The sequence below is a fragment of the Scyliorhinus torazame genome, chromosome 3 (genome assembly GCF_047496885.1).
Source record: "Scyliorhinus torazame isolate Kashiwa2021f chromosome 3, sScyTor2.1, whole genome shotgun sequence".
Classification (NCBI taxonomy): Eukaryota; Metazoa; Chordata; class Chondrichthyes; order Carcharhiniformes; family Scyliorhinidae; genus Scyliorhinus; species Scyliorhinus torazame.
Genome location: NC_092709.1, coordinates 121,265,623 through 121,280,804, shown reverse-complemented (window position 1 = coordinate 121,280,804; position 15,182 = coordinate 121,265,623). Strand labels below are relative to the sequence as shown.

Here is a 15,182-nt window from a genome sequence, read left to right as displayed (position 1 = left end):
ATAGGTTTAAGGTTACTAGGGGGCATAGGTTTAAGGTGCGAGGGGCAAGATTTAGAGTAGATGTACGAGGCAAGTTTTTTTATACAGAGGGTAGTGAGTACCTGGAACTCGCTGCTGGAGGAGGTGGTGGAATCAGGGACGATAGTGACATTTAAAGGGCATCTTGACAAATACGTGAATAGGATGGGAATAGAGGGATACGGACCCAGGAAGTATAGAAGATTGTAGTTTAGTCGAGCAGCATGGTCGGCACGGGCTTGTAGGGCCGAAGGGCTTGTTCCTGTGCTGTACTTTTCTTTGTTCTTTGTATTCCCAGTTAACCCAAACAGGGGAGGGGCAGAGCTGGAGTGGCTCCTGTTTAAAACAGCCCAGAACAGATTCCGATACCCGAGGATCCAAATAGCCAGAGACTGCACGCAGATCTACAAGTAGAACCTGACCAGCCTGGTGGAAGAAGTCAAAAAGGACCTACAGAGGTGGGGCGCACTCCCAGTCCCCCTGGCGGAGAGAGTGCAGGCGATCAAGATGAACGTGCTGCCGAGGTTCTTCTTCCTGTTTAGATCAAACCGATCTTCATCCCCAAGACTTTTTCCAAATGCTAAATAATGGTGTGTGTGAGAGAGTGAGAATCAAGCCCAGTGGTAGCGGCCACATTAAAAATGTGGGCCCAATTGGGACAGCACTTCAGGATGACTAGGATGTCCCCCGTGGCTCCCATTTGCGGCAATCACAAATTCCCCCAGCCATGCTGGACACTATCTTTAGGAAATGGAGACGCAACGGGGGCACACTGACAGTTAGGGACTTCTACGTAGGGCACAGACTAGCGACACTGGACGAACTGACAGAGGAGTAGGAACAGCTGACAGGATAGGAAATGAGACACCTGTAAATAAAGCACTTCCTCCGCAAAGAGACAGTAGGGCACCCCGGGGCCCCAGAAACTATACTATTAGAGGACCTGATAAGCACAGACAGTAAACAGGGGGACTATGTGGGAAAATATATGGACAGCTGCTGGACAGAGCACGAACACCACTGGATGAGACCAGACGGAAATGGGAGGACGAACCGGGGTGGGGACTCTGGAGCGAAGTACTGAGCAGGGCCAACTCCACCTCCTCCTGCACAAGGTCAAAGTGATGCCCAGAGCATACCTGACCAAAACCCGAATGGGCAGGTTCTTCCCGGAGGTGGAGGACAAATGTGAACTCGATGGGTCGAATAGCCTCCTTCTGCACTATATGTTCTATGAGGGAGGGGGCAACAACCCCCCCCCATCACATGGGAAACCCAGCCGAAGTTGTCGGGGGAAGAAAAGGGGGGTGGGGGGGGGGGGGAAAAGAGAATGGGGGGGGGGGGGTAGTACCTCCCTCCAAAAAACCAACCAGGGGGGACACAAGGTGGGGGAGGGCCACACGGTTAGCCAGAGGGCGGCAGAATGTAAATAGGGTAAATTAAGGCAAGGACAAGACAAACCTTTCTGTATAATACAGTAAATAAACACATCCTACAATATACATAACTGTTTAGAAATTTTGAAAACGGCAATAAAAAGATTTCAATAAGGAAAAATTCTAAACATCACACTTTAGGATGGGAAGGTCTGGAAGATTCATCACAGGGAGTTTACTAGAATGCTGACTTGTTCTTCTTAAAGGTTATTTTTAATGGCGCTGTTTGAAATCATAAAAAGTTTGGACAGAATTAGCAAGAAACTTTCCAGGTGCCGAAGGGTCACTAACCAAAGCACACAGATTTAAGGCGATTTGGAAGAGGAGTAAATACGGAGAAAAAACAGCTTATTACGGATGGTATCCGGAAAGGTGGAAGAAGCAGATTCAGTAAAAACTTTCAAGAGAGAATTGGATTTATAGTATTTAAAGATAAACAGATTTGAATTTATGTTGCATTTTACCTAATTTCAAGGTGTCCCAAATCTTTTTATAGCCAATAAAATACTTTTGAAATGTAGTCATTAAAAATGCAGACACAGGCCTGACGCCCAAAAGGTCCATACCAGAGTTTATGCTCCACGTGAACCTCCCCTTCCCCATTCAACTTTTAGGCTCACTCACCAAGTAAATCATTCTGGGGCATCCATTCCACAAGCCTTGTATTATTGCCCAAATTGGCAGGTTTCTTTCCAGAATACCTAGGGAACACAAATATATATGTATATCTTACTGCATACATTCAAATAAAATGGTTGTATTTACAACTGAAAAAGCTGTAATGAAGGGACGCAAAATTTAATCTAGTCTCTACAAATTTAGCTCATGATTTTACCCACCAGCCAGAGGTCGTGGTACATTTTGGTACTGATGACATAGGCAGGAGGAGTGACGAGGTCCTGCAGCAGTTCAGTGTGTTAGGTAAAATGTTAAAAAACAGGACCTCTATGGTTTTAATCTCGGGATTATTCCCTGTGCCATGTGCCAGTGAGGCTAGAAATAGGAAGATAGTACATCTAAACACATGGCTAAACAGCTGGTGTAGGAGGGAGGGTTTCAGATATCTGGACCATTGGGATCTCTTCCGGGACAGGTGGGGCCTGTACCAGAAAGGTGGGTTGCATCAAAACTGGAGGGACATAAATATCCTGACCGCGTGGTTTGCTAGTGTCATACGGGTTTAAACAAGTGTGGCAGGGGGGTGGGAACCGGGGGCTTCCAAATGTCAGTTAATAGGAATTTAGGACCACATGTTCCTATGAGGATTAAGGATAACTATGACAAGTTCGGGGAACCTTGGATAACGAGGGCAGAGACCAAAACAAAGAGGAAGCATTTGTAAGTGTGAGAAGGCTGGGAACAGACAAAGCCGACGAGGAATAAAAGTAGGAAGGAACTTAAACAAGGAGTCAGGAGGGCTAAAAGGGGTCACAAAAAGTCATTGGCAAACAGGATTAAGGAAATTCCCAGGCTTTTTATATGGAAATTTTATAGGGAAAGGGTTGGCCCACTCAAGGACAGGGGAGGGAATCTATGCGTGGAACCAGGGGAAATGGGCGAGGTAATGAGTACCTTAAATCAGTGTTCACCAAAGAGAAGGACTTGGTCGATGATGTGTCTGAGAAGGGTGTGTAGATAGTCTGGGTCATATTGACATCAAAAAGGAGGTGGTGTTGGTCACCTTGAAAAACATTTAAGGTAGATAAGTCCCCAGGGCCTGATGGAACTACCCCAGAATACGGAGAGAGGTGAGGAAGGTAAGGGAGGAAATTGCTGGGGCCTTGACTAAAATCATTGCATTCTCAATGGCTGCAGGTGAGGTCTCAGAGGAACGGAGAATAGCTAATGTTGTTCTTTTGTTTAACAAGGCTAGCAAGGATAATCCAGGAAATTACAGGCCGGTGAGCCTTACATCAGTGGTAGGGAAATTATTGGAGAGGATTCTTCAGACAGCATTTACTCCTATTTGGAAACAATATTAGTGAGAGTCAGCATGGTTTTGTGAAGTGAGGTTGCATCTCACGAACTTGATCCAGTTTTGCGAGGAAGTTGTTGCCTCATGGACTTCAGTAAGGCCTTTGAAAGATCCCTCATGGCAAACTGGTATAGAAGGTGAAGTCACATGGGATCAGAGGTGAGCTTGCAAGATGGATACAGAAATAGCTTGGTCATTGTGGGCAGCACGGTAGCATTGTGGATAGCACAATTGCTTCACAGCTCCAGGGTTCCAGGTTCGATTCCGGCTTGGGTCACTGTCTGTGCGGAGGAGTCTGCACATCCTCCCCGTGTGTGCGTGGGTTTCCTCCGGGTGCTCCGGTTTCCTCCCACAGTCCAAAGATGTGCAGGTTAGGTGGATTGGCCATGATAAATTGCCCTTAGTGTCCAAAATTGCCCTTAGTGTTGGGTGGGGTTACTGGGTTATGGGGATAGGGTGGAGGTGTTGACCTTGGGTGGGGTGCTCTTTCCAAGAGCCGGTGCAGACTCGATGGGACGAATGGCCTCCTTCTGCACTGTAAATTCTATGAAATTCTATGAAATAGAAGACAGAGGGTAGCAGTGGAAGGGTGCTCTTCTGAATGGAGGGTTGTGACTCGTGATATTCCGCAGGAATCAGTGCTGGGACCTTTGCTGTTAGTAATATATATATATATACACATATATAAATGATTTGGAGGAAAATGTAACTGGTCTGATTAGTAAGTTTGTAGACGGCACAAAGGTTGGTGGAATTTCAGATACCAATGAGGACTGTCAAAGGGTACAGCACGATAGAGATCAGATAGAGACATGGGCAGAGAGATGGCAGATGGAGTTTAATCCGGAAAAATGTGAGGTAATGCATTTTGGACAGTCTAATACAGGTTGGAAAAATACAGTAAATGGCAGCACCCTGAACAGTATTGAGTGGGACTTCCGGTGGCGGCCATGTTGTGAGAGGTCGCTTATTTGATAGCTCCCACTACCAAATGTGCAGACTCCGCATCGTGACCCAAGCTGGGAATCGAACCTGGGACCCTGGAGCTGTGCCGCCATTAGGTCCTGAATCTTAATAAAGGAAACTACAATGATACAAGGTGCGAGTTGGCTATGAGCGATTGGGGAATGTTACTTAAAGGGATAGCAGGGGATAGGCTATGGTAAACATTCAAGTAGCGCATCGGAGAACTGCAACAACTGTTTTTCCCTGTCTGGCACAAAAGTAAAACAGGAAAGGTGGCTAATCCATGGTTTACAAGGGTAATTGGAGACAGTATTCTATCCAAGGAAGGAGTTTATGAATTGGCCAAGAAAAACAACATGTCTGAGAATTGGGAGCAGTTTATAATTTAGCAAAGAAGGACCAAGCGATTGATTCAGGGGAAAATAAAGTCGGAGAGTAAGCTTTCAGGGAACACAATAATCGACTCTTAAAGTTTGTACAGGTACATGGAGAGAAAAAGATTGGTGAATACAAATGTCCCTTAGTCAGAAACAGGGGAATGTATAATAGGGGATAAAAATTGGTTGAGCAACTAAATACATCCTTTGGTTCTGAGGACACATAGATACCAGAAATGTATCACAACACCGACCGCACCTGAAGCTTGGCATGGCACCCCCTGCGCCCAGCCACATGAGCCAGTACGACCCGAAGAGTCCCACCCAGCATCCTAACTCACCTGAAGGAGAAGTGATCGATGAGGATGCCCAATCAGGCTCAGGTGGAAGCCCGATATCAGGAGCGTCCGACTCGACCACGTGACCCGGCCCAGGAAGATACAGCCAGCGATCCAAACATGACATAACCATCCCCAAAGCAGAGAAGACCCCATGTGAGGACCCGAACACGCCGAAAGGAAGACCCAACCTCGCGGAATCCCGGAACCAATCGGATTGCAAACATGTGCCCACTATACCCCAAAATTGCAACCAGAGCCCGAGACCCTCCACATGCAATCACTTCCACAACTTCAGACTTCTCTCATCGGATCCCAGGACCATCCAAAAGCAGCCTAGGAAACGAGGGAAACGTGGTCTGCAGGTGAGACGAAAACAACGCGTTTTCAAGTCTCTTCTCCCCAGTATACTCCTGGCAAACATCCAAGCGACAGAAAACAATCTGGACGAGCCTAAGGGCAGACTTACCTCTCAAGTGAGAGACTGCTGTGTGCTCTGTTTCACAGAGACATGCCTCACTCTTGCCTCACTGGACTGTGCCACACAACCCGAGGGCTTCTCAATTCACTGGATGGGCCACACAGCGTCTTCGGGCATGGTGAAGGGTGGAAGGATTTTTCTCAATCGGGCTTAGTCTCATCAACTGCTCCTGGTGCTCAGGTACTGCAATCCTTACGGGCTAATGCTCCCAGATCTTGAATACCTGACTGGAAGCACCGCCCATAGTACCGACCATGGGAGTTCACTTTGGCCATCATCACAGTGGTCTACATCCCACCCCAGACGGAAGTGAAGAAGGGGCTTGATGAATTGTACACCGCTATAAATAAATGAAACAATATCCGTCGTGGCCTTGGACTTCAACCAGGCCAACCTCAAGAGTGTACTGCCAAAATTCCATCATCACATTTCCTATCCCACCAGGGGCCCTAACATCCTTGACCACTGCTACACAAACATCCACTATACCCCAAAATTGCAACCAGAGCCCGAGACCCTCCACATGCAATCACTTATCTTCCACAACTTCAGACTTCTCTCATCGGATCCCAGGACCATCCAAAAGCAGCATAGGAAACGAGGGAAACGTGGTCTGCAGGTGAGACGACAGTGCGCCTACTGTTCCATCCCCCAACCACATTTCGGAAAATCGGTCCACAAGACGGTGCTCCTTCTCCCAGCATACAAGCAGAAACTTAAGTGAGAGCATCCGGTGAAGGTCATGCAATGCTGGCCCGAGGCAACGGAAGAGCTCCTACGCAACTGCTTGGAGTCAGTAGACTGGTCCATATTCAAGAACTCGGTGGCTAACCTAGATGAGCATGATATTATCATCACAGACTTCATAAGTGTGTCGAGGACTGTATGGCAAAGAAGGTGGTGCGTGTGTTCCTCAAACTGGAAACCATGGGTTAACCGGGGGATCCACTCCCGACTGAAGTCCAGGTCTGAGGCGTTCAAGACGGAGGACGAGTGACCCTTACAAGAAAGTTAGTTATCATAGAATCATAGAATTTACAGTGCAGAAGGAGGCCATTCGGCCCATCGAGTCTGCACCGGCTCTCTGAAAGAGCATCCTACCCAACCGCACACCTCCACCTTATCCCCGTAACCCAGTAACCCCACCCAACACCAAGGGCAATTTTGGACACTAAGGGCAATTTAGCATGGCCAACCCACCTAACCTGCACATCTTTGGACTGTGGGAGGAAACCAGAGCACCCGGAGGAAACCCACGCACACACGGGGAGGATGTGCAGACTCTGCACAGACAGTGACCCAAGCCGGGAATTGAACTTGGGACCCTGGAGCTGTGAAGCAATTGTGCTAACCACCATGCTACCGTGCTGCCCACAGAGTTATGATCTCTGCAAAGCCGTCAGGGACACCAAGAGACAATACCAGATTAACTAGAGTTTCAGAATAACGGCATGAACTCTCGTTGGTTGTGGAAGGCTTAAATAAGATATTGGGCTCCAAAGCAAAGCCCAATAGAATCTCAGGCAACACAGAAATACTCTCCAGTGAACTCAATGCACTCCATGCTCATTTTGTGGAGGAAGCAAATGAACAGATGTCACCTGCCTGTAGTGATCTTTGTATGTGTATGTACATAAGGGATTAATGTGTAATCGGGAGATCACTACAGGGCAGCACTAGTGGGTATAAAAGCCAGAAGCAGCCAGCTCCTCCCCCTCTTAGTGATCAGACTGTGAGGAGAGCAGGAGAATAGACTTTGCTCAGAGTGATTAGTGTGGTCAGACATAGCTACCGTATATAGACGTTGCAACCTTTCTACTGGTATTGATCTTAAAGTAAAGAACTCACGCAGTCGTAAATTTAGTTACTCAATAAACCTTTCAATACCTCTGGATGACTTAAGAGTCTTTTTCATCAAGATACAGAAAACCTCTTCAGCAACTGGATTGAGTAACGCATGTTACGCTCAGTAGTGCAACTAAACACACTACGGTAAAGTAACAAAAGATGGTACCAGGTTGGCTTTAAACAAACAATACTAGCTAGATTAGGTTAGTCAAAAAGACAGAAACTAAAGTACCGACTGTTCGACTGTGGAAGACTACGCAGCATTTGGATCCTTGACGACCAACCGACTCGATGGAACACGTTCAATCTCCATGGCATCTGAAAACTACCAGTAATTTAAACAGTAACTGGAAAATGTTTAAACAACAGTTCCAAATATATATGGCAGCTATTGACTTAAACACAGCTTCTGACGAAAGAAAGATAGCATTGCTACTAGCAATGGCAGGTCAGCAAGCTGTAGAGATCTAGAACTCCTTCAATTACTTGGAAAATTAAGACAAAACTAAATTTAAAGGGATACTCTCAAAATTTGAAGAACACTGTAAAATGCAGTCTAATTAAATCCTGGAAAGATTTAACTTACGCAACAGGTTCCGGAGAAACGGCGAGATAATCTCTAATTTTGTTACAAATCTCAGATTAATAGCACAAGGCTGTAATTATGCTGATTTAACAGATTCTACCATCAGAGATCAATTAATCCAAGGACTATCTGATGAACATTTAAGGGAGTCACTAATTCAACAAAATGATTTAACTCTAAAAACCACCATAGCAAAGTGCACAGCGCAAGAACAGAAGGAACAGCAGTACCTCGAGTTCCTTCAGAGACAAAATGCGAACCAGCAAAATCCCGTTCTGCGCATGCGCAGTTTGCAAAATATCGCACTCAGACAGAGCATCGATTCGCACATGCGCAATCGAAGCCTATGCATGACGTCATAAACGTCATGACGTGCTACCGCTGTGGCAATGCCCACTTAAATGTCCTGCACAAGGGAAAAGATGCTTAAAGTGTTCCAAACTGAATAATTTTGCCTCCCAGTGTAAGTCAACAGCAAAATATCACTCTCCAACACAGAAACATGCAAACTTCAAGGTTCGCACTGTTGACACAATGGAGAACCAAAAACCCAAAGAAAATTTTTCCAACCACGAAGACTTGAACTCGTGGGAGAACACATTCTACGTTGGAATAATAGATTCAGCAGAGGAACTTCAAGCGACGACCAAGAATCCTCAACAAATTAATGCCATTGACTCCAACAGTGAATGGAATGCGACGGTGCAAGTGAACAACTTCCCAATTACATTCAAGCTGGACACTGGAACATCCGCAAACTTGATGGCAAGCAAAGATCTTGCATTCATCCCTGGAAGACACGAGATGATACCTGCTGCATGCAAGTTAAAAGACTACAATGGTAACCAGATCACTTCAAGAGGATCATGCCATTTATGAGTAGTCCATAAGGAGGTCACAAAAGAACTACGGTTCGAGATCATGGACGTCAAAAAGACAGCGCTGTGAGGTGCTCAAGCCTGCAAGGACTTCTGGCTGGTCCAGAGAATCTTCATGCACACGAATGGCACATCACAACTGGACGATGACATCCAGCTACTGCTCAGCGAATATCCTGACTTATTTCATGGCATGGGTACGTTACCTTACAAATACAAAATCTTGCTCAAGGAAGATGCAAAACCTGTCATTCATCCACCTAGGAGGGTACTAGCTCCTTTGCGTGAAAGGCTAACATGAGAGTTGCTACGCCTACAATCTGAAAAAATGAAAAATGAAATTAAAATCGCTTATTGTCACAAGTAGTCTTCAAATGAAGTTACTGTGAAACGCCCCTAGTCGCCACATTCCGGCGCCTGTTCGGGGAGGCTGGTACGGGAATTGAACCGTGCTGCTGGCCTGCCTTGGTCTGCTTTAAAAGCCAGCGATTTAGCCCTGTGTTAAACCAGCCCCAATCTCAAGGCATAATCTCAAAAGCCACACAACCGACTGACTGGGTCAGCTCGTTGGTGTGGCAAGAAACCATCAGGTGATCACAGAATCTGCATAGATCCCAAAGATCTGAACAAGAACATTCACAGGGAACACTGCCCTATTCTCAAGCAAGAGGAGATAACGTGTGAAATGGCAAACGCTCGCATCTTTACCAAGCTTGATGGTTCTCAAGGTTTCTGGCAGATGCAGCTCGATGATTCCAGTAGATTGCTGTGTACGTTAAACACGCCTTTTGGAGGATACTGCTATAACCGCATGCCCTTCAGAATCATCTCTGCCTCTGAAATCTTTCACAGAGTCATGGAGCAGATGACGGAGGATACTGAAGGACGGAGGATATTGAAGGTGTATATGTCGATGACGTTGTCATCTGGTCAACAATAGAAGCAGACCACATTGCTCAACTAAGAAAAGTTTTCAAAAGAATTCACCATTTCGGATTGAAACTCAATCAATCCAAGTGCACCTCTGCATGCTCATCTTTGACCTTCTTGGGTGACACTATCTCAGCTCAAGGTTTGAGGCCAGATAATGAAAAGATTTCTGCAATCCAGAAAATGCAGCAGCCAAAAGACAAGAAAGCTGTGCTCAGATTTCTTGGATTCATTAACTTCTTAGGCAAGTTTACACCAAACTTATCGACGAGGATGTCAGCATTCCGAAACGTGATAAGGAAGAACACAGAGTTTGAATGGACTCCACGCCACCAAGAAGAATGGGTGGATCTCAAGCATCAATTGATGACAGCTCCAACTCTGACATTCTTCGACCCAACGAAACCTACAAAGATCTCCACCGAAGGGCATGCGGTGCTTCTTCAACAAGATGACCAATCAGACTGGGCCCCAGTTGCATATGCAGCTAGAGCGATGACCGCCACAGAGTGCAGGTATGCACAGATTGAGAAGGAGTGTCTGGGGCTGATCACAGGTATAACAAAATTTCACCACTATGTGTATGGGCTTCCCACGTTCATCGTAGAGACTGATCATAGACTGCTGGTCAATATAATTGAAAAAAACCTCAATGATATGACAATGCAAGATGATGAAATTGAGGAGGTATGAATTCACACTAGTTTACACTCCTGGAAAAGACCTCATCATAGCTGACACACTATCCAGATCCATCGATACTGACAGCTCCTGCGTCCATGGACGACGTTGAAGCTCAAGTGAAATTGTGCAAAGAAACTCTCCCGGCGTCTGACGAGAAGCTGCAGCAAATTCGTCTGGTGACACAAAAAGATGCAACCTTGCTCCAGGTAATTCATGGCTGGCCAAAAGGACGGTGATCGCAGTTTCAAAATATCAACTGAACTGTCAGTAATGGATGAACTAATACTAAGAAATGACAGAATCGTCATCCCGCAAACTCAGATATGCTCCACAGGATTCACGAGGGACATCTCGGAATCGAAAAATGCAAAAGAGCACGGCAATCTGTGTATTGGCCTGGGATCAATGATGACATTACAGACATGATACTGACGTGTGCTACGTGTCAAAAACATGAACCAGCACAATGTAAGGAGCCACTTCATCAGCATTAGATGACTACGCCACTATGGACTAAAGTTGGCATAGGTTTGTTTCATTCTACGGGTCGAGACTATGTTCTCATCATAGACTATTGCTCGAACTTTCCTGAAATGATGAAACTCCCAGATCTCACTTCTGCATCAGTAATCAAGGCTTGGAAGGAAACATTTTCGAGGCATGGTATTCCACAAAGTCATGTCCGATAATGGTCCTTGTTTGCGAGCTGGGAGTGGACGGAATTCTCCAATCAGTACAATTTTAACCACGTGACATCAAGTCCACACTTACCCCAAACAAATGGCAAAGTTGAGAAAGGTGTGCACATTGTTAAGCAGCTTATAAGCAAAGCCACTGACTCGCATTCCGCCATTCCACTTGGCTCTACTGTCATATAAATCCTCACCGTTAAGCTCAGGACTATCATTGTGATTAATATCACGTTCACCGCAGAATTCGGTTTGAAATAAGGCAACAGGAATTAATATGACCAGTATTTTAATTCAAAATGGAATGAAATCACTTCAGCTAAAGGTCATCCAGAAGTCACCATTTGAAGGGAGAAACTCCGAGCTGACTTCAAGGATCATTAATGCATTCCAAACAAATACAGGATAAGGAAAACCTTGCATTGACACACCATAAATTCTCTAGAACACTCCCCTACACCTATAATTATTCAAACCACGAGGACAAGAACATTCCTCAGATAAACAATACACAAATCCTTCCTTAACGATAGAACTCTTGACACTGAGAATAACACCCTCAAAGAAGTGTCTGTTTGACAATCTATATATCTAAGAAACATGGCAACATTGAAAAGAGACAAATCTCTATACGAGTCCCTCTTTGCCAATGTATCTTAAGACACCTGGCATTCATGCAGACACTATCATTAAAACATATATTGATGATAATACATCAAATTAGCCATTTGGCTATGGAACAATAAGTGATAAGATAACAGAAAATGTCCTTGACCCAATAGAAGAAAGAATGTATAAAAAGAGGGGCATTTTGGCAGAAAGGTACCTTCTCACTCCCCTGCGGGATTGTGGGTCAAAGCTCTGTTCTTCAAGCTTGCCTCATCAAAACAAAGACCATCATGGTTTTGTAAGTATGTTTCTGTTAAACATCTTAGAAATGTATTAGAAATTGATAGGAGATACTTTAGGATTTTCCATGTTTTAGATATCTCATTCTCTTAAGAGAAGTTAATGCGTTAGCAGATAACAAAGGACTGTTAACTGTTTTATATTAACAGATAACTAAAGACTGTTAGTCAACTTACATCTTTTAACTGTGCAATTCTGTATGTATCAATTGACAGTATTTTGCAATAAAAATATTTTGATTAACATTATACTGAACAAAGAAAATCACAGCACAGGAACAGGACCTTCGACCCTCCTAGCCTACGCCGATCCAGATCCTTTATCTAAACCTATCACCTATTTTCCAAGGATCTACTTCCCTCTGTTCCCCGCCCGTTCAATATATCCGTCTAGATGCATCTTGAATGATACTATCGTGCCCACCTCTCCCATCTCTGCTGGCAAAGCGTTCCAGGCACCCACCACCCTCTGCGTAAAAAACTTTCCACGCACATCTCCCTTAAACTTTCCCCCTATCACCTTGAAATCGTGACCCCTTGTAATTGACACCCCCACTCTTGGAAAAAGCTTGTTGCTATCCACCCTGTCCACACCTCTCATAATTGTGTAGACCTCAATCAGGTCCCCCCTCAACCTCCGTCTTTCCAACGAAAACAATCCCAATCTACTCAACCTTTCTTCATAGCTAGCACCCTCCATACCAGGCAACATCCTGGTGAACCTCCTCTGCACCCTCTCTAAAGCATCCACATCCTTCTGGTAATGTGGCGACTAGAACTGCACGCAGTATTCCAAATGTGGCCTAACCAAAGTCCTATACAGCTGTAACATGACCTGCCGACTCTTGTACTCAATATCCCGTCCGATGAAGGCAAGCATGCTGTATGCCTTCTTGACCACTCTAGCGACCTGCGTTGCCACCTTCAGAGTACAATGGACTTGAACTCCCAGATCTCTCTATACATCAATTTTCCCCAGGACTCTTCCATTGACCGTATAGTCCGCTCTTGAATTAGATCTTCCAAAATGCATCACCTCGCATTTGCCTGGATTGAACTCCATCTGCCATTTCTCTGCCCAACTCTCCAATCTATTTATATTTTGCTGTATTCTCGGACAGTCCTCCTCGCTATCTGCAACTCCACCAATCTTAGAATCATCTGCAAACTTGCTAATCAGACCACCTATACCTTCGTCCAGATCATTTATGTATATCACAAACAACAGTGGTCCGAGCACAGATCCCTGTCGAACACCACTAGTCACCTTTCTCCATTTTGAGACACTCCCTTCCACCACTACTCTCTGTCTCCTGTTGCCCAGCCAGTTCTTTATCCATCTAGCTAGTACACCCTGCACCCCATACGACTTCACTTTTTCCATCATCCTGCCATGGGAAATTTTATCAAATGCCTTACTGAAGTCCATGTATATGACATCTACAGCCCTTCCCTCATCAATTAACTTTGTCACTTCCTCAAAGAATTCTATTAGGTTTGTAAGACATGACCTTCCCTGCACAAAACCATGCTGCCTAACACTGATAAGTCTATTTTCTTCCAAATGTGAATGGATCCTATCCCTCAGTATCTTCTCCAACAGTTTGCCTACCACTGACGTGAAGCTCACAGGTCTATAATTCCCTGGATTATCCCTGCTACCCTTCTTAAACAAAGGGACAACATTAGCAATTCTCCAGTCCTCCGGGACCTCACCCGTGCTCAAGGATGCTGCAAAGATATCTGTTAAGGCCCCAGCTATTTCGTCCCCCGCTTCCCTCAGTAACCTGGGATAGATCCCATCCGGACATGGGGACTTGTCCACCTTAATGCCTTTTAGAATACCCAAAACCTCCCCCTTCCTTATGCCGACTTGTCCTAGAGTATTTAAACATCCATCCTTAACCTCAACATCCGTCATGTCCCTCTCCTTGGTGAATACCGATGCAAAGTACTCATTAAGAATCTCACACATTTCCTCGGACTCCATGCACAAATTCCCTCTTTTGTCTTTGAGTGAGTCAATCCTTTCTCTAGTTACTCTCTTGCTCCTTTTATACAAATAAAAGGCTTTGGGATTTTCCTTAACCCTGTGAGCCAAAGATATTTCATGATCCCTTTTAGCCCTCTTTATTGCGCATTTGAGATTTGTCCTACTTTCCCGATATTCCACCAAAGCTTCATCAGCTTTAAGTCGCCTAGATCTTATGTATGCTTCCTTTTTCATCTTAAGCTAGTCTCACAATTCCACCCGTCATCCATGGTTCCCTAATCTTGCCATTTCTATCCCTCATTTTCACAGGGACATGTCTGTCCTGCACTCTAATCGACCTTTCCTCAAAAGACTCCCACATTTCAAATGTGGATTTACCCTTAAACAGCTGCTCTCAATCCACATTCCCTAGCGCCTGCCGAATTTTGTTATACTTGGCCTTTCCCCAATTTAGCACTCTTCCTTTAGGACGACTCTCGTCCTTGTCCATGAGTATTCTAAAACTTACAGAATTGTGGTCGTTATTCCCAAAGTAATCACCGACTGAAATTTCAACCACTTGGCCGGGATAATTCCCCAATACCAGGTCCAGTATGGCCCCTTCCCGAGTTGGACTATTTACATACTGTTCTGAAAAACTCTCCTGGATGCTCCTTACAAATTCTGCTCCCTCTACTGTGTAGACTTACTCTCAAAGTTTAAAATCCTAGGCACTCATTTAGAACATAGAACATACAGTGCAGAAGGAGACCATTCGGCCCATCGTGTCTGCACCGACCCACTTAAGCCCTCACTTCCACCCTATCCCCGTAACCCAATAACCCCTCCTAACCTTTTTGGTTACTAAGGGCAATTTATCATGGCCAATCCACCTAACCTGCACGTCTTTGGACTGTGGGAGGAAACCGGAGCATCCGGAGGAAACCCACAGACACGGGGAGAACGTGCAAACTCCGCACACTGACCCAGCAGAGAAACGGATTTCCCTCTTTTGGTGGAGCATAGGTTATTAATAAAGTATTATCAGGTCCGGAATAACCTAAATCTTTCACATTACCAGCTCAGATGCTTTTCA

The 15,182-nt window shown here is 45.1% G+C and overlaps 1 protein-coding gene across 6 annotated transcripts in view; it reads right to left on the bottom strand.

The window, feature by feature from the left end:
• ugt8 (UDP glycosyltransferase 8) overlaps positions 1–15,182 on the bottom strand; it is a 347,377-nt gene that overhangs the window by 82,682 nt on the left and 249,513 nt on the right. For all 6 annotated transcript variants that reach the window (XM_072496162.1, XM_072496170.1, XM_072496166.1 and 3 more), the window contains exon 4: positions 2,079–2,155. In XM_072496162.1, the coding sequence (XP_072352263.1) occupies positions 2,079–2,155 (77 nt within the window). The remainder of the gene's footprint in view (positions 1–2,078; positions 2,156–15,182) is intronic.